The 20,316-nt window shown below is 40.1% G+C and overlaps 1 protein-coding gene across 15 annotated transcripts in view; it reads right to left on the bottom strand.

Annotated features, from left to right (window-relative positions):
- OTUD7B (OTU deubiquitinase 7B) overlaps window positions 1-20,316 on the bottom strand; it is a 56,722-nt gene that overhangs the window by 13,201 nt on the left and 23,205 nt on the right. For 4 of the 15 annotated variants that reach the window (XM_081487870.1, XM_081487871.1, XM_081487872.1 and 1 more), the window contains exons 2-6: window positions 11,301-11,450; window positions 7,212-7,400; window positions 5,106-5,333; window positions 3,576-3,677; window positions 1,058-1,185 (exon numbers count right to left, since the gene is read on the bottom strand). In XM_081487870.1, coding sequence (XP_081343996.1) covers window positions 1,058-1,185; window positions 3,576-3,677; window positions 5,106-5,333; window positions 7,212-7,400; window positions 11,301-11,385 — 732 coding nt within the window. In that variant the 5' untranslated portion in view covers window positions 11,386-11,450. Of the gene's footprint in view, window positions 1-1,057; window positions 1,186-3,575; window positions 3,678-5,105; window positions 5,334-7,211; window positions 7,401-11,300; window positions 11,451-13,118; window positions 16,800-20,316 lie in introns of those variants that run through there. The other 11 variants (XM_081487880.1, XM_081487881.1, XM_081487877.1 and 8 more) reach the window with 5 other exon arrangements.

Raw genomic sequence — 20,316 nt, 5'->3', positions numbered from 1 at the left:
TGAACTCAGTTGCTCTGAGGCATGTGGACTCTTCCTGGAGCAGGGATCAAACCTGTGTCTCCTGCATTGGCAGGCAGATTCTTTACCACTGAGCCACCAGGGAAGCTCCTAACCCCACCTTTAAGATAATAACTATAAATAGCTTAATATAGCTGGAATTGCTATCTATCCTCTGACTGTGGCTGTCATGTCTGCTTAACTAAATGGCATGATCTGGTTTGGTCTTTTCCTGTCTGAAGTGGTGAAATCTAAGGTTCAGGTATAGTGTGAATTCAACAGTGAAGAAGAAAAACTCTAGGCTGGCTCTAGCTTAGACAAAAAAAAAAAAACTCCATGAAGTCCAGATCAGTTCACCAGAAAGCCAGGGGGTTTGGTGTCTATAAAGAATGCTGTTTACTTGGCCTTGACCCTGCGAATTCATTTCCCTCAGGAATCTTCTGGAACAGACTGGCTGATCAAAGACCAGATTCTGATCTTAATATCATCCTAATTTTAACAGTTGAGTTCATTTTTGAGGAAGAAACATAAGATATTCTATTTCCACGTTTTAAATCTTCAGAACATAAAATTCTAATAATAATAAAACATTCAAACTCATGCTTTTACAGTTTTTTAACAAGTAAACTGAATTTATGAAAAACAAATGGTATATACAGCCCCCAATTTTTTTACACATTTACATTAATAAGAGTTGAAAACATAAGTCCTTAAAAATTGGTCTAGTCTTATTATAAGTAAAAAACCATAACAATACAAAAATCCTACAAGCTTGCTGTATTTCATTTTGCAAAAGACAGTCACTAAAGGCTTACTGAGTGCCTTATCAGGAAAAGCACAGCATTAGATACCTCCTCTACAGGTCCCCACTTCCCCATACCAGTTCTCATAACTCTATCAGAAGGCATGTACCCTCTGGTGGTATCTGAATTTTCAATAGGATTGTTAAGAGTAACACTGACCTAAGAGCACCTAAGTAGGAGACATTTCCTATGGTAGGCACCGAGCATTCCTTTATGTAACTTTGGGAAACAAGGTGCTCCCACCAAAGCTTCCTCACCTCTTTATTCTGCTGAGTTTGCTGCCACCTCCAGCGCCGTTTTAATGCTTCCTTCTCGGCTCCCTTATCCATCAGTGCATACAAAGCTTTCCGTAACACCAAGTCCCGATCATGGAAACCCCACATCCCTATGGCAAGAAAACATAATGGTTAAGACACCTTTTGTATTGCTTCCCTGGTGGCTCAGTTGGTAAAGAGTCTGCCTGCAATGCGGGAGACCTGGGTTCAATCCCTGAGTCGGGAAGATCCCCTGGAGAAGGAAATGGCAACCCACTCCAGTATTCTTGCCTAGAGAATTCCATGGACAGAACAGCCTGGTGGGCTATGGTCCATGGGGTCACAAAGAGTCCGACATGATTGAGGGACTAAAACTTTCACTTTCAAGACACCTTACCTTGACTCAACTCCACTTATTAATTATGATACACAGATTCTGGCATGAAGTATATCAGGCCTGAAGCCCAGGTTCAAAGAAACTCCTGCTGTAACTCAGGAGAAAGGTAATCAGGAAAGAAAAGATGTTCCTACTCTAGAGGCTCAGAAACTTTTGAGAGCCTAAAAGCAGAGGATAGACCACATCCTACAAACTCCTGACAAGAAGACTTTTTCAAGTCTTTATTGAACTTGTTACAACATTGCTTCTGTTTTGTTTTGGTTTTTTGGCCATGATGCATGTGGGATCTTAGCTCCCCAACCAGGGATCGAACCTGCACGCCCTGCACTGGGAGGGGAAGTCTTTAACCACTGGGCCAACAGGGAAGTCCCAGAAAGCCTTTACTCTTGATACCAAGTCTAACAAATTAAAATACAGAGTAGGAATTCCTTGGCAGTCCAGTGGTTAAGAACTCCTATTCACACTGCCCCTATTCACACTCTCATTGCTGAGAGCCTGGGTTCAATTCCTTGATGGGGAACTAAAATCCTGTAAGCCACATGGCTCAGACAATTTTTTTAAAAAGCTAAAAAATAAATAAAATACAGAGTAGCAGCAGACAAGATGGGTCTGGCACATGGCAATGAGCACCAAAGCTTGAGGAATGGTTGGAAAATGGGGACTTTTTTTAAAAAACTAAGGCAAATAATATACTGAATTTTAAATAGATATAACAATTTAAAGTAAACAAGTCAATAATTATGTAATATCTTTGTATGGTAACAGACGGTAACTAGACTTAACACAGTGATTATTTTTGAAATGTATAGAAATATTTGAATCACCATGCTGTGTGCCAGGATATAACAGTGTTATAGGTCAATTATACTTCAAAAACAAACTCACAGAAAAAGACATCAGATTTGTGGTTACCAAGGGCAGGGGTTGGGAGCAGGGAGAATTGGATGAAGGTAGTTAAAAGGCACAAAGTTCCATATATACAAGACTAAGACTATTGAGTACTAAGGATGTAATGTACAACATAATACAATGTAATTAACACTGCTGTACATTATACATGAAAGTTAACACACACAAGGGCTCAGGGCCGGGGCAATGGGATGGCCCAGAGGGATGGGATGGGGAGGGAGGTGGGTGGGGGGTCCAGGAAGGGGAACACATGTAAACCCATGGCTGATTCATGTCAATGTATGGCAAAAACTATTACAATATTGTAAAGTAATTAGCCCCCAACTAAAATAAATAAATTTATTAAAAAAAAAAATTCAAAAAAATAAAAAAAATAAAAATAAAAAGCCAAAAAAAACAAACAAAAAAAAAAGAGAGTTAAGACAGTAAATCCTAAAAGTTATCATAATGAGGAAAAAATAATTTTTTTTTCTATTTCTTTAATTTCGTATGAGATGATGGATGTTCACTAAATTTACTGTAATCATCTCATAATGTATGCAGGTCAAATCACTATACTGTATATCTTAAAACTTATACAGTGCTATATGTCAATTATATCAATACAACTGGAAATGGAAAAAAAAGAAAGAAAAAGAAAAATACATTATTCCAGATTAGACATACACAACCTAGAGGTCTGGGATGGTGTGGCAGGTGGGAGGGAGGTTCAAGAGGAAGGGGACATACATATACCTATGGCTAATTCATGTTGATGTATGGCAGAAACCAATACAATATTGTAAGGCAATTATCCTCTAAGAAAAAAATAAAAGGTACATTAAAAAATAATATTAAAATAAACAAGTCTCATAGGGGTCTGATGAAAACATATCTTTTTTATATACCAAAAGAATGAATATTAAGTAGAATTATGTACATACACAAACAGTATACTAATGGCTTTCTGCTGTTCATTACTTTTAGGGGTCAATTCTCAGAGTGAGACTTGTGCTAAATCCTTTGCTCTCCATACAATTTCTCAACAAGACTGAACAACCAGGACAGGGCTCTCTTTCATCTTCTCCTGCACCAGCACACACACACACATATACATACAACCTTGCTCTAAACCATCACTTCTAAGGTCAAGGTTGGTTGGCTCAAGTCCTTCATATGCGATTTAACTATTGCTTCCTTTCTGTGAGGGAATGAAGGGCCATTCTCATGACTCACCAAGAGAGGCTGCGTGCAGGAGACAGTTTCCATCTCCAGTAGTTGCCAAAGGAAGGAGCCTTTGACAGGTGGGGTCCACACTCACCCACCAGTTCAAACGCCCTACAGAAACATGAGGAAAGGGAGATAAGCAGATTATCCATAAAGCTCTCTACTTTTTTTACTTCTAATACAAGACTCCAAGCTTGCCTCTTCTAGAAAGCCTACCTAGAATCAAACCACCACTCTATTACTCTGTGTATCTTCTTCATTTATATCTGGTTCATCAGAATCTGGTGAGTATAACTGGTTAGATTAGAGGTTCTTAAGCGGGGCCAATTTTGTCCCCAAAGGGACATATGGCAACATCCTGAAATATGTTTGGGTTGTCCCAACTGGTGAGGGGGATGTTACTGGCATCGAGTAAGTAGACGCCAGGAAGGCTGCTAAACACAATACACAAGGCAGCTCACACAACAAAGAATAATCTGGTCTTAGATATCAATAGTGCTAAGATGAACAACCCTGGGATGGATGATGAGGCCAAGGTCATAGACTGAAATCTGTGTTGGCTACCTGGTTTGGCTCTGATTCCTTCACTCTGGTCAGGAGACCAGCAAACACTGTAGCAATAAAGATCAGCACAAATCGATCATCAGTAAAAGAAAATCAACCCAACACATATATTCAAAGTGTCATGCAAGTATCATCTGTACATATGACAGTAAGCATGTCAGCATGCATGTGGTATGATTTTAAAGACATGAACAATAAGATAAAGTACTTAAAACACCTAAGAAAATGAGTCTTAGTTCTGTAGTCATCCTACAATTGTCGACCTGTTACTTACATAAGGAAAATACTGTATGAATGATGCTTAAAAATGTTCAATTACTGAAAAGTCTATTGAAAGAAAAATTGGCCTATAATCATACCAGACAAATGGCTAAATACTTAAAAATTATAAATAGATGCGCATGACTAGTATGGAAGGGTACAAAATGAAAAATACGAGCTTCCTTTCCATGTCCCCAACTCCCATCCCCCAGTCCTTCTTCCACAGGAGTTAATACCCAACTAGGTTTCCCAGAAATCCCAGCTGCCTCATCCATTATACCAACTAATTTTAACAATAATTTAAGACAAACTTAATTGTAAAGGTAAATAAATCTTTTGGGAAAGGTTTATATAAATAAATGTGACTTAGTTAATCACCACTGTGTATCATCTACAACACTGGTTCTTTCTGTTCACAAGGTGCTCCAGAGCCAATTATAATTCACTTGTATTTTTTAGGTATTGATTTTTAGGTATTGATTCCTAGGCCTTTCACATGTGTATCTGGTTTCCCTTCCATCAAACAGGAAATTTCCAGAGCAAAGTATCCTGTTTGTTTCCTTTCTTTAACTTGAAGAAGCACCTAGCTCAGTACACTGACCACTGAGTTTGACTGCCATCAATCAGATCACAGGCTTAGACTGGAAGCTGCTGGTCAAGCCCAGCCCCTCGGCAGAGGGGTGGAGGAGCACGAGGAAGGAAGTGCTCACTGACCTGCCTGCTCCAAGGCAACCAGCATGGACTGCTCGATGAGGTCTCTCTCTATGAAGCTGCGAAAGTCTTCATTGTACACAGTGAGATCTGGAAGCTGGAAGGCACAGATGGGCATTTCCAGGGGGTGCTCACTGCTCCCCCCACCCCCACCATTGGAGGAGACATGGGACCGGGCCAGGGAAACAATGCTGGAGCTGGCGTGGGAGATGCCCCTAGACAGGCGTTTTTCTGCAATGAGAAATGGAGTCACCTTAGAACATACAAAACCCACTCAAAGAACTTTCCACTCATGTGGTGATGGTTACCTCTTGACAAGGTTTCCACTCAGGGAAAATCTGTAAGTCTAACTGGCTACCAAGTTTCACGACCCTCTTTCTCATGCCAAATATAATTGTGAAATATAGAAAGTGGCATTTTCTCAGGCACTCACATTAGCACCAAATATACATTCCTCTTTCTACCCTTTTTGGAATTTGCCTGAACAACTTCTCCCCATGACACTGTCTTCTTCCGCTTCCATTTCACAACATAATAGAGACCTACTCATTTGGCAACTTGGCCATTGTTTGGTGAGAGGAAGAGGGAATAACGGAAACAGAATTCCATTTGTCTATCAACAGACTGAATCAAATAATCTTGCTGATAATTTTCAGGGTCTTGAAGAATGTAGAAAAAGGATTTCTATTATAGAAAATTAATGTACACTTATATATACACTTATAGCTGATTCACATTGTATAGCAAAACCCAACACAACATTGTAAAGCAATTATCCTCCAATTAAAAATAAATTTAAAAAATTTTTAAAGAAGAAAATTAATGACAAATCTTACACATTCAGGAACTTTCTTATCTACCATCAATAAGATTTATTTATACTATTTACTACAACTTTTCTTGATATATTTATCAGAAATTTACAGGTATAGTCAATTCTTACTTAGCAGAGGAAGGCAGTAATATAGACAGTGCCCCCTAAATTATTTAATTCGTTTTGAATACATGGCACTTACAATTCTCCAGCAGATATCCCACTGTGATCGTAACTTCCTCAGTATAGTATTACAATTTATTTGCATGGCCTAAGTTATATAAAGACTATCAAAAGACCTAAAAATCATATTGAGTAGCAGATTTTAATCCAATATTTGCCAGGGATGATGAACAAAGTAAGAGTCAGTCTAACACTATTCTATAGTGATGTTATTTTTCAAGCTCTTTTTTAAGATGTTTTAAAAGTACCACATGCCCATGTCAAAAATAAAAAATACTACCAAAAGGTTTAAAGTGTTAAAAAGAAATCTCCCTGTCATTCAAAATTCCTGATCCCCTCCCTAAAGGGGACTTTCTGTATCTTTGTACAATTTTTTTATGCACACAGAAGTGCACATAGCTTTTATAATAATTTTTAAAACATAAACAGGAATATACTATACTGTTCTGCATCTTATCTTTCTCAATAGATTAAAGAGATTTTTCTAAACAAGTTCCATTACGTTCTACTTAATTCTTTCTAATGGCTGCAAAGTATTCCACAAAATGGATGATTACCATTTATTTAACCACTCCTTTACTAATGGGTATTAAAAGTTGTTTTCAAGCTTTAACTTTCAAGCTTTACACTACATATCTTTGTGTCTACTTATGAATTATGTATTTATTTAAAATGATACACACACACAGATACACACACATACACATGATAAAATCTTCCTAGAAACAAAATTGCTGAGACAGAGCATACATGTATTTAAAAATCTTGACAGACAGTAATAAATATTAACAAAATGCCCTCCAAAAAGGTAGGTGATAGTGATCCTTTGAATTCTATCTTTCTGTGTACTTTATCTTGACAATGAGATTGTTACCCTTCTTCTCTCTCTCTCATAGTATCTGAAGAAGGCTTTTATCCTGGACAGTACTCCAGACACAAACAATGAGGGGTTCCAGCAGCTGGAGGACTGAGGTCACCTCTGATCATTTTACTGGGGAGGTGGGAGACGAATGGAATCATTTCCAAAGGATCACGAAATTCTCTGAATGGTTAGCAGCCGTCTCCCTTCCTTTCTACTCCATATACAGAAATGGCCCTCGGTACCCCAATACCTTGAACGATGTCATCCTGCCGCTGTAGGGTGGGTCGGGGAGGGCGAGTAGACTCTCGATCAGAAAACCCTTTCTCAGGGGTCCTGGAGCCACCACTCCCTTCACTAAAGGGTGAGGGCAGGTTCCCAGCATGGACCTGACGTAGCTGCTCGAAATCACTGAGGGCGGCACTCACATCCCAATTCTTTCCTGTCAGGACACAAAACAAAAAGTGAATTGGGTGCTGAGAGTACAGGAAAATTGAGGAAAGACACAGAACCATCATTCTAAGCATCTTACCAAAACTATCAAGCATATATTCATGCACACTCCGGTCCTCCTTTTCCTTCCCCTATTCTAATTTCCTTCAACACACTTCAGTCTGGAATACCGCAACTTCTTTATTTTCTTGCAGTTTGTTTCCTAAGAAAGCTCCATGAGCACAGAACACTGTTCTCTCTGAACTGAAAAGACCCTTGAAGACCTAGTAATGTCATTTTCCAGACAAAGGAAGTCTTAAGAAGGAGAGTTACTTGCCCAAAGTCACAGCTAGTTTGCACCAGGGCCTCAGCAGGACACAAGCCCAGGTCTGCTAGTTCTGAGATCCAGAGAGTTCTGAGCCTAAATGTGCTCTGGGGTGTCCTAAGTCACCTGAAGTTGTACACAAAGTTATAGGTATGTGCATTTTTCTACAGAAAGAGCTGATAGCTGCCATCAGGCTATCCAAGGGAATTGTTAATTCCCCTCAAACTTAAGAATCACTACTCTTTTTCCCTTGAAAGTTAACTCTGGTTATAGTGTAAAAGAACAAATTATAGAGGGGAGGGACTATCAGTAGACTCAAATGATAGATCTGTTACCATAGACTTTTTAAATTGTTTTCTCCAGTTAAACTAGCCAATAAATAACATGTTGCATAACTGTTCACACTTCTTTCTGCTCTATTTAATTTGTCACCACCTTAATTCAAGTCCTGTATCACCTAGTGCCTACGTCCAATCTATTCTGAAGGATCCCATGAGATTAATCTTTCTATAGAACAATTCTGATCGTTTTAGTTCCATAATCAAATTTTTTAGTGGCATACATCACTGCCTACAGAATAAACTTTAAGCTCTTTTGTTTGACATTCAAGGCTTTCTATGACCTGGCCTACTTTTCTAATCTTTCCTCTGTGCTTCAAGTTCCCTGGCTATTAAAGTGGATATGATTCCACATAGAGCTGTTATGAAGATTAAATTAACTGAAAGCACTTAAAACAATGCTTGGCACACAGAAAGCATTATACATGTATTTACTGCCATTGCTGTTACGCTTCTTGTTGTAATTATAATTCTCCAGTTAAGCCATATTAATCATCCATGCTGGATGAGTTTACTTCTGAACCATCAGATTCACCATTTGCTCCAACTCTTTTTGCTCACTCTGCATCAATCATACCGGCCTCTTGGCTGGTCCCAGAAATTTGCTAAGACTGCTCCCACTTACAGCCTTTCACCAACTATTCCCACTGTCTAGAAGGTTCTATTTCCATTATATATATACAGTCAATTCCTTAACTCCTTCAGGTATTTGCTCAAATGTCACACTCTTAATAAACTAATAAGGCCTACCGTGACTACCCAATTAAAAATCACAACCTGCCTCACCATTCCCGACCATTTTCCATAGCACCTAACACTTTATAATATAGTACTTTACAATTTACTTGGTTATCATGTTTATTGTATATTGACTCTTATTTTAGAATGTAAAGGCAGAGATTTTTGTTTGTTTTGTTCAAGCATCTAGAACTTGGCACATAATAGGTACTCAATAAATATCTGTTGAAGAATGGAGGACTTTTGTCCTGCACCAATGAATGAATCAATGATCTGTCTTGAGCACTGGATCATTATTTCCAACTGCCTGCTAAACTGCTTAAAATCAAGTCCTCCTAACAGTCAATATGACTGAAACTGAATGTCCATCATCTTCCCTCCTAAAGCTTGCTTCTTCTCCTTCTTCTATATTCCCTGAATCAGGAATGGTATCTCAACCCCTCCAGGCCAGAAACTATAGTCATTTTAGCTCTTCACCATTCCTCAGACCCTATTTTTCCTCTTCCCTCACTATCTATTCGATTCTCAGGGTTGTTTGTGCCCCTAAAATATCTCTCAAATCTATTCTTTCTTGTCCATTTTTATCATCACTGCCCCAATTCAAGTCCTCATATTGTCACCCGGTCTTTGGTCTTCTGGGAGGTGGCTCTCTGGTCTCTTTACTGCTAGTCCCTCCCCCCTATAAATTGTCCTTTACACTATAACCAGAGTTAACTTTCAAAGGAAAAAGCAAGAGACAGGAAGAGACAGAAAATGAGGATCAGGTCGTTTGGTTCCCTTTCTAAACTATATCTTAAATCCACCCACTTCTCACTTTGCTGTTACCACTGTAGTCCAAGTCACCATCACCACTCACTTGAACTATGACAATATTCTTAACTGATTTTACCACTTCATTTCTGGCCACCTTCCAGTCAGTTCCATTATCTTTAATCAGTACCCTGTTCAAAAACTTAAATCCAGTCATTTCACTCCCCTGATTAAAATTCTTCACCATCTTCCCACTGAACATACACTGAAATGCACAGCCCTTACCACAGCCTACAAAGGCTCTCTGTATTCTGCTTCCCACTTATCTAACCAGCTACCTACCACTTTCTTGTACTACTCTTCCTACCTCAATCACTATCAGTGCCAAACTCTTTCACTCTAGGGTCCCTGTATATAAGCTACTTTGTCTTGCTATTCCTATGCATCCTTTTGGGTTCAGTTCACATGTCACTTCTTCAGCAAAAGCCTTTCTGCACTCTATATCTAAATTAGGTTTCTCTCTTAAAATTCCACAGCACCCTCAACTTTTCTTTCAACTCTCAACTTTTCTTCCACAGCATGAATGTGTGTGTACATGGATGTGTGTGCGACAGAAAGAGAGACAGCATGCAAACATTAACTTGTAACAGGTTTGTTAAGAGCCCAACTCTGAAACCAGATCACATAGGTTCAAACTCTCCTTCACTTCTGGGACCTCAGGTTTTTTAAAACTGGAATACTGGAAAAATAAAACCTATTTTGCAGAATGGTTGTGAGAATAAAATATTTCAAGTAGCTCACACACACTAAACACATAGAAGTGTTCAACACATACTACAAGTGGAAGAGAAGGCATATGAGTTGAATCCAGAAGGATGAGAATTTCAGGAGAATAACGAATGAAGAGACACTGCAGACTTAGGAGACAATTTAATATGATCAGGAAAAGGTGACAAGTCAGGCCTGGCTGGAGCACAGGCACTGTGGCAGGCAGTAGTAGGAGATGAAACTACAAATGTAAATTAAGGGCAAAGCCATTTAAACCCTGATCTTCCATTTCCAAATCAACACTAGTCTCACAGGTAGCTAAGTAAATGTCAAACTGCCACACCTTACTAAGGACTAACAATCTAAAAAGTACCTGTGTGTACTAAGAACTGGCCCATCCCCCAACATGTTTACCTAACTGTGTCATTATGTATTTTCATCATCATAAAGCATCTGTTAACTATGACTCCAAACAAAGAATCCTGCTGACATGATGCCAAGCCTAAATGATTTTAAAATTTAGAATATTCACACTTCCATGTATATACAGATATAAGTAAACAAAAGCAACAAAATGAAAACAATAAATTAATCCACTCTATATAGAATGATCCATGTAAGTTAGGGAAGGAAAGAAAAAACCAAATATGGATGATCCCAAATATGAAAATCCAAGTCATTTATATATAAAAAGGAAGTCTTACAGACCTAAAATTATGCTTTTAGTGAACTAATCTCAAATTTCACTTATATTACCTAAGCATAAATTGACAGTGGCGAAAAGCTACCCAAAAATTCAAGGTGAAAAAGGAATTTTGCATTTTAAAATTATGGGGGGGGTCACACACAAAATAGATTATTAGAAGTAACTTAAATGTAAGGCCTACCATACACAAAGTATCTTTCTGACCACCTTACATTCCAAATTATCCTAACAATAAATATCACGTTTTACTTTCTCTCTTCTCATTCTCCCCCAAAGACTCCTTACCTTCCAGAAGATCTCGGGCCAATCCTGGTTCTGCTCCTGTGGAACGGACAAAATCCGACAGGACAGCATCCATGTCCAGGGTCATGTGATCATTCAGTACTTTCAGGCAGCTGATGTAGGGAGGACATAGATCAAAAGTCAAGCTTCCACCTGAGGAGGAAATAAACACATAAGGCCCAACTCACAGTGGAACGGGATGATAACAGCCCAGTATCAGCAGCTTCCTAACCAAATGAGGAAACTATTCCATCTCATTCATTTCAGCTGAATTTACTATAAAGAGTAATATGGTTTCCTAATTCCTTATTAACGCTAGTTGTTTTCCCTTTTATTACGTAAGTTTCAGGTGCCCAGCAATATAGTTCAACATCTATAAACACTACAGTGATCACCATCACAAGTCTAGTTACCATCCATTCATTACATACAGTTCACCATTTCTCCTATATAATGCTCCTCCTCTGCCATTCTAGAGTATTCCATTTTTATTCCTCAGTTTGCTTGTCCAAACTAATGGAAGGAAGCAGCGGACTCCCATCCTTAAGAATTTCCCACCTGCATTATTCCCTAACATAGCACCTGGTTTATTTCTTTCCAGGCACTCAATATACTTTGAAATTATTTTAATTAGTTGCTGCTAGTCTCCTCCTCCAAGACACAAGTTTCTTGAAAGTACAGAGCTTGTGTGTCTTATTCACTAATGTATCCCCAGCATGTACCCCCTGGCATAGTCCTTGGAACCCAGCCCTCAGTAAATATTTGCTGAATCAATGAATACTACACACTGAATAACTTTCGAGTTGACTAGTATTCTCATGCTAGCTGAGGAAATGGGAGGAGCAAATGGATACCTGAAACTTCTCAAAATAAAGCACTCGGCAATTATGCAAAGCAGGGTAGAGATGCCAAGAGTTCATAACAAAGGTCAATCTTTGTCCACTAACTTCATGAACCCAGGGAACATGTTTTTCTCCATTCAGGACAAATGACTGCCAAGTAAGTTCACCTGAAAAAGGTCTCTTCTTCAGACTTGACTTTGGCAGGAACTATGTCCCTGACCCGTCAGCCTGGCACCAATCCACATTCCTCTGAAGTTAGCAGTCCCAGCTGAGGAAGCAATAACCAAAAGAAGAACAACTTCTCGCCAAAATTTACCACTTCAGACAGGTTTACAGTTCTCTGAAGAAGAGGGCTTGTTCATAAAGCCACCAGGCACATATCTGCCTCACCACACCCACCAATCCCCTGCTCTGGGGGAATGCCAAAAGTGGAGTTCCCAAGGGTAGCAGGGTGGCTCAGGTGACTGTCTCTCCATAAACATCTCCTTCTAAACAACTTAAATGCTAAGGATGATTCTCGGGTATTTTCTCATCACACCTCCCCAGGCCCCATGACAAAATAGAAAGTATTCTTTCTGGCTCTGTTCCAGGAGGCCAAGAAGTCCAGAAGTAGAAGGACATGTTTAATTCATATCTGTAGCCCCAACATCTAGCTCAGAATCTACAATATTGTAGACAGTCAATAAATGCCTGATGAATAAATGATTAAACGACTATCTGAACCTCCGCATCAGCCACCAGCAAACCAATCAATTTGAGGTTTAAAATTCAGATCAGAAATTCAAGGTTACTTCATCTTTCACATCACCCCTCTATTTCTAATGGTCTGTCCCAGTCTCAATCCATCTCTCAAAGTTTTACAAATTCTTCTTTCTAAAGAGACATTAACATACTGTCATTATTTCTACTACCCTCATATCATATGACTTTTACTTACACCTATATATATTAGCTGGGTGACTTTGGTCAAATTACTTACAGGGTCTCAGTTGCCTCTTGTATATCCTAGACTTGGATTCGATGACTTCGAAGATCATTTCCAGGTTTAAAAAAATAACTTCAGTTCCCTAAAGCTTCATAAATTACGATCCTTACATTCTCTTTTCCTCTGCTTATTATCAATGTCTAAATTACTTCTATTTCAGTATCACAACTGTCAGAAAAGACTACCAATACATAAAGAACTTTTGGCTATGAAAAGAAGAGAAGCAAAAAGCAAAGGAGAAAAGGAAAGATATACCCATTTGCATGCTGAGTTGCAAAGAATAACAAAGAGAGATAAGAAAGCTTTCTTCAGTGATCAGTGCAGAGAAATAGAGGAAAATAATAGAATGGGAAAGACTAGAGATCTCTTCAAGAAAATCAGAGATACCAAGGGAACATTTCATGCAAAGATGGGCTCAATAAAGGACAGAAATGGCATGGACCTAACAGAAGCAGAAGATATTAAGGAGAGGTGGCAAGACTACACAGAGAAACTGTACAAAAAAGATCTTCACGACCCAGATAACCACGATGGTGTGATCACTCACCTAGAGCCAGACATCCTGGAATGTGAAGTCAAGTGGGCCTTAAGAAGCATCCCTACAAACAAAGCTAGTGGAGGTGATGGAATGCCAGTTGAGCTATTTCAAATCCTAAAAGATGATGCTGTGACAAAGTGCTGCACTCAATATGCCAGCAAACCTGGAAAACTCAGCAGTGGCCATGGGACTGGAAAAGGTCAGTTTTCATTCGAAGCCCAAACTAAGGCAATGCCAAAGAATGCTCAAACTACCACACAATTGCACTCATCTCACATGCTAGCAAAGTAATGCTCGAAATTCTCAAAGCCAGGCTTCAGCAATACATGAACTGTGAAGTTCCAGATGTTCAAGGTGGATTTAGAAAAGGCGGAGGAACCAGAGATCAAATTGCCAACATCCGATGGATCATCGAAAAAGCAAGAGAGTTCCAGTATTTCTGCTTTATTGACTATGCCAAAGCCTTTGACTGTGTGGATCACAATAAACTGTGGAAAGTTCTGAAGGAGATGCGAATACCAGACCACCTGACCTGCCTCTTGAGAAACCTGTATGAGGGTCAGGAAGCAATACCTAGAACTAGACATAGAACAACAGACTGGTTCCAAATAGGAAAAGGAGTACGTCAAGGCTGTATATTGTCACCCTGCTTATTTAACTTTTATGCAGAGTACATCATGAGAAATGCTGGGCTGGATGAAACACAAGCTAAAATCAAGACTGCCGGGAGAAATATCAATAACCTCAGATATGCAAATGATACCACCCTTATGGCAGAAAGTGAAGAACTAAAGAGCCTCTTGATGAAAGTGAAGAGGAGAGTGAAAAAAATTGGCTTAAAGCTCAACATTCAGAAAACTAAGGTCATGGTATCCAGTCCCATCACTTCATGGCAAATAGATGAGGAAACAGTGAGAGACTTTATTTTGGGGGCTCCAAAATCACTATAGATGGTAACTTCAGCCATGAAATTAAAGGACGCTTACTCTTTGGAAGAAAAGTTATGACCAACCTAGATAGCATATTAAAAAGCAGAGACATTACTTTGTCAACAAAGGTCCATCTAGTCCAGGCTATGGTTTTTCCAGTAGTCATGTATGGATGTGAGAGTTGGACTATAAAGAAAGCTGAGTATCAAAGAATTGATGCTTTTGAACTGTGGTATTGGAGAAGATTCTTCAGAGTCCCTTGGACTGCAAGGAGATCCAACCAGTCTATCCTAAAGGAGATCAGTCCTGGGTGTTCCTTGGAAGGACTGATGTTAAAGCTGAAACTCCAATATTTTGGCCACCTGATGCAAAGAGCTGACTCATTTGAAAAGACCCTGATGCTGGGAAAGATTGAAGGGAGGAGGAGAAGGGGACGACAGAGGATGAGATGGTTGGATGGCATCACCGACTCAATGGACATGAGTTTGGATAAACTCCGGGAGTTGGTGATGGACAGGGAGGCCTGGCGTGCTGCAGTCCATGGGGTGGCAAAGAGTTGGATATGACTGAGCGACTGAACTGAACTGAACCTCAAATTCAAAATGCTAAGTTATTAAATAAATTAGTTCCTTATATAAAATGCTTAAGAATTGAATTACTTCAAAATTCACAGGTGAATGAGTGGTTTTTCCCTCTTCTAATACAGACAAGATTCCTTCCTCAAGCCCATTTTAGGCACCATCTTAGGTCACAGGAGACAGTAGCAGTCCAAATAACTTAAAGCACATGAATAATCCAAAACCAAGAGCATAGCTGCAAAATGAATTTCAACCTTATCTCTTAAAAAAAAAAAAGTAAAGGAACTAGGTAAAGTCACTTTAACCTTCTGAAACAATGTGGGAAATACACAACGGGCACACAAATAGTGGTGGTGGTTTAGTCACTAAGTCGTGTCTGACTCTTGCAACCCTATGGACAGTAGCCTGCCAGGCTTCTCTGCTCGTGGGATTCTCCAGGCAAGAGTACTGGAGTGAGATGCCATTTCCTTAACAATCAACAAAAAGGTGCTCAGCAGAAGAGAGAAGCTGATTAAGCCACAGGTTTATAGGCAATTTCCAAGCCAGCCAGAGGCTTCTGAGTGAGAGAAGCCAATGAAAACCACCAACATCATGATATCTTAGACCTCACATGCCAACACAGTAGGTCATTCTTTTCCAAACACAGTTTTTAAAAATAATTTCAAGGTCCAACATTATCTAGAATGACTTGCTCAAAGATTCAAAGCACTGAACCAAACTTCTTGGTAGCACATTCTTACATTTGATGTCCCCAAGGTGCATGCCATGGACTCCACCCTAACCCTACCCAACAGGTGAGGACTGCACCTTTTTTTCACCACTACCAATACCTGGCTTGAGCTTCTCAAATTCCAAATGGGACTATCCCAGGTGATGTCCAAGACTCACAGTCCTTGGCTCTCAGGATACAGGAAGGGAAAAAAGAAAACATTGGCTTTCAAACTTTCAAATGAATCAGAAGAGGCACTCAAATATTTGTTGACTGAATGGTGTTTGGACAAATCTAAATCGGAGTCGAATCCTCCAAGTTCCAAGCAGGGGGACTTTGTGTGCTCGTGCTCAGTCGCTCAGTCGTGTCCGACTCTGTATGACCCCATGGACTGCAGCCCACCAGGTTCGTCTGTCCATGGAGTTTTTCAGGCAAGAATACTGGAGCAGGTTGACATTTCCTACTCCAGGGAATCTTCCTGACCCAAAGATCGAACCCACGTCTCTTGCATCTCCTGCACTGGCAGGCAGGTTCTTTACCACTGTGCCACCTGTGAAGCCAATTCCTGGATGAATCTCTCATAATTTTTAAATCACTGATCTGGACTGGTAAGCAACTTTTCTAACTTTTCCAGCTAGTGGAGAAATCACTAACATTTACCACAAGTTACAGTAAGTTTTCAAGTTGAAACATGAAGTTGAACTTCTTCAGCAAAAAGGAAGGACTGAATGAATAATTTAATCCAATGTCAGCCTCCTTGCAAGAATCCTTCTACTGCATCTTTGACAGATAAATCATCCAGTCTCCACAAGAATACAAGCTCTGATGGAGACTCATTTCTTTGCTACAATGTCCATTTTATTGTTGGACAGCTCTAATTGTTAGAAAATGCTTTTCTTAACTAAATCACCAGCCCCCCCCTCTCTTTCGCATAATGGTGCTTGATCTCTTCTCCAGAACAGTAAAATCTACTTCCAGGAATGATGGAATTTTCATGGAAAATGATTATATAAAGCATTTCTTTCCATAAAAATTTGTGGTAGGTCAACACTGCAATGTTATCATGAGCCAGCCAGTGGCCTCTTTTTTTTCTTTTACAAAATTCTTCCTTATATCAGTACTTGCCATTTCCTGTATTCATGCATAAATGTTTATGCTGACCTTATAGTATAAACTCAACAAGTAGAATAAATGAAGACACGTACCTTGCTCAAAGTTCACTTCTACCACTATCTTTGCTTCTCATCTCTACTTCCACTTCCATGCTCTCTTGAAGTGAGGATAGTAATCAAGAAAATAAGTCAGGGCTACCCTGGTAGTCTAGCGGTTAAGAATTTGCCTGTCAGTGCAGGGAACATGGATTTAATCCCTGATCCGGGAAGATCCCACACGCTCTAGAGCAACTAGGCTTGTGTGCCACGACTACCAAGCCCGAACTCTAGAATCTGCAAGCTGCAACTACTGAACCCTGTGCTTTGCAACCAGAGAAGTCACCACAATGAGAAGCCCATGCAACAAAACCAGAGAGTAACCCCCAACTTGAAGCAACTAGCGAGAGATGCTTGCACGTAGCTAAAAATAAATAAATAATTTAAAAAGAATAACAAGTTAATATTAAGCACTTTCAAAAACACTTCTTATTCATTAACAACAAAACTCCTGCAACAGGCTTATTATTCCCAGTTTACACAGAAAGGAGTAAGGCTTGAAAAGTCAGGTGGGTTACCCAAAATCTGAACCCAGACATTTTGAACACATGCTCTCTCTACTGTACCATACTGCTTCCAAGTGTGTCTGCTAAGTCACTTCAGTCATGTCCAACTCTGTGACCCTACAGACTGTAGCCCACCAGGGTCTTTTCTCCATGGGATTTTTCAGGCAAGAATACTGGAGTGGGTTGCCATTTCCTCCTCCAGGGGATCTTCCCGACCCAGGGATCAAACCCTTGTCTCTTATGTCTCCTGCACTGGTAGGTGGGTTCTTTACCACTAGTGCCACCTCTAGGGACAGTCATTACTGGTTCCCATAACTGCACTGATTTTTAGCCATTAATTCTTTTGCCACAGGAAAGGGCTGTGCCCATCTCTCATGTTTATTAATGACTCATGACTCCGCCTTATATTTTCCTCAGTTCAAATCCTATCACCTTCCTGAACAATTTCAACACCCACCTGCATAATCTATCCAACATTTCTGCCTTAAAGTTTCATAAACTCATCAAATGTCAAGACCTCCACCTCTACCTCAGCAACTCAGACCCACCATGCCCTGAAACCATTCTACCTCTAAGTCTTCAACTCCCAACATCTTACTCTGTCTACAACCTCACCTCCCTCCAGCTGTTTCTCTCTACTACTAAACCTGCTATCTCACCTCAGGACATCTTTACCTCAAGACTAACCCATCCAATTCTTTAACTATCTTATTCATTAATTCAACAAAAATTAATGGAGTGCCTACTCTGGGGAAGGGAATGGCAATCCACTCCAGTATTCTTGCCTGGAGAATTCCATGGACAGAGAAGCCTGGTGGGCTACATACAGTCCATGGGGTCACAAAGAGTTGGACATGACTGAGTGACTAACACACACTCTGGGCTAGGCACTATGGCCAGGATTAGGAACATAACCATGAACTAGACATAATTTCTATCTTCACAAAGCTTCTAGTATAGAGGAAAAAACACAAAATTTCACAAACAACTGTAATTATAATAGGGAAAAACACTGGGGGAGGGGCATTATAGCACACGGGGAATCAAGAAAACCTTTCCCAAGGAAGTGATATTACATCTAAGAACTGAAAATGAGTAGGAACTGGAGACAAATTGGGAAAGAGAGAATGCTCTGAGCAGAGGAAACATCAATGTTCTGTGGCAAGGAGGTACAGAGAGGTGAAAATGGTGAAAAATGGTGAAAAATGGTGACAAAGGGAGGGCCCAGTGGACCCTATTGAAGACTGAGATCTTATTAATATCCTAAAAGTAAGGAGAAGCCTTTGAAGAGTTATAGGCAGGGAGAGGACAGGATCAGATTTAAAATAGTAAAAGATCACTCCAGTTGCAGTGAGAAGAATGCTTTACAAGAAGCACAAGTGGATTTAGAGAGAACTGTTTAGAAAACTATGGTAAAATGAGATGACAGTGAGCTAGACTAGGATGAGAGCAGAGAAGATGAGAAAAATGGTTAGATTCCACTTTGTCCTTTCTTGCCTACCTAAACATAAACATAATGAGTGATCACTTTATTTTCCCATAAAAACCTAGTTCCCTTATCCTTTCATCTGCCCAATCTGGAGAGATCTCACATTTAACTTCTCCACTACTAAATGAGGCTATTGTACAAGACAAGAGCCCACAATAATACAGAGTAATATGACTACAGATATATCGTGTTCTGTCTCATTCCTTTCAATGAGCCACTGCTGTCTTTTGCTTGACTTTAGTACCTAACCAGTCTTCTCGGCTACTATCCTATCCCTTCACCATTCTCCCTGTGCATCCCACCAAATCCTTATCACCTCCCTTACTCCCAGAAGATGACCTTTCCTCTGACTTCACAGAAAAAATTATGAAACAAAGCAAGGGGTGTTCCTTCAGATTTTCCTCCTGCCTTATCTGCTGGCTGTTATTCTCATCTTCCCTGCAAAACTCTTTAAATTAGACTACATTCACTGATGGTACTTTCTCACCTGATGGTCAGTCAGTCCTCGACCAACTAAAATTGTCTTGATAGAAAGACAATGACACCACTGTCTTACACAGAAGACCATCACCATCCTCCTTACTGCTTATCTCAAGTGTCTCTTTGTAGCATTTGAGACACACGGACCACTCTTCCTGCCTCTCTCGTTCTGTGCCTTGGTCACCGTTGTGAATTTTTCTTTCTGTGCCTGCACCAAAGGTTAGTTCACCCACAGTTCTAGCCTCAAGCCTTCCACTTTCTGATTTTATATCATCCCCTTGAAGAACTTCATTCATGCCCCTAAGCACCCATGTCGATGACTTAAAAGGCATCTGCTGTCACCAACTCTTCCCAACTCAACCAGGAATCCACAGGCACTTCAGACTCAGCACTATCCCTCCACCTGTTCAAGCTATTTTTCTTCCAGAATTGCCTTTTCTACCAAGTAGCACCATCAACGGAGAAGGCAATGGCAACCCACTCCAGTATTCTTGCCTGGAAAAACCCATGGACGGAGGAGCCTGGTAGGCTGCAGTCCATGGGGTCACGAAGAGTTGGACACGACTGAGCGACTTCACTTTCACTTTTCACTTTCATGCACTGGAGAAGGAAATAGCAACCCACTCCAGGGTTCTTGCCTGGAGAATCCCAGGGACGGCAGAGCCTGGTGGGCTGCCGTCTATGGGGTCGCACAGAGTCGGACACAACTGAAGTGACTTAGCAGCAGCAGCAGCAGCACCATCATCCCTCCTATC

This window comes from Giraffa tippelskirchi, chromosome 5 (assembly GCF_054371585.1).
Source record: "Giraffa tippelskirchi isolate mGirTip1 chromosome 5, T2T-mGirTip1v1.2.pri, whole genome shotgun sequence".
NCBI lineage: Eukaryota > Metazoa > Chordata > Mammalia > Artiodactyla > Giraffidae > Giraffa > Giraffa tippelskirchi.
This window is presented reverse-complemented; position numbering and strand designations above follow the sequence as displayed.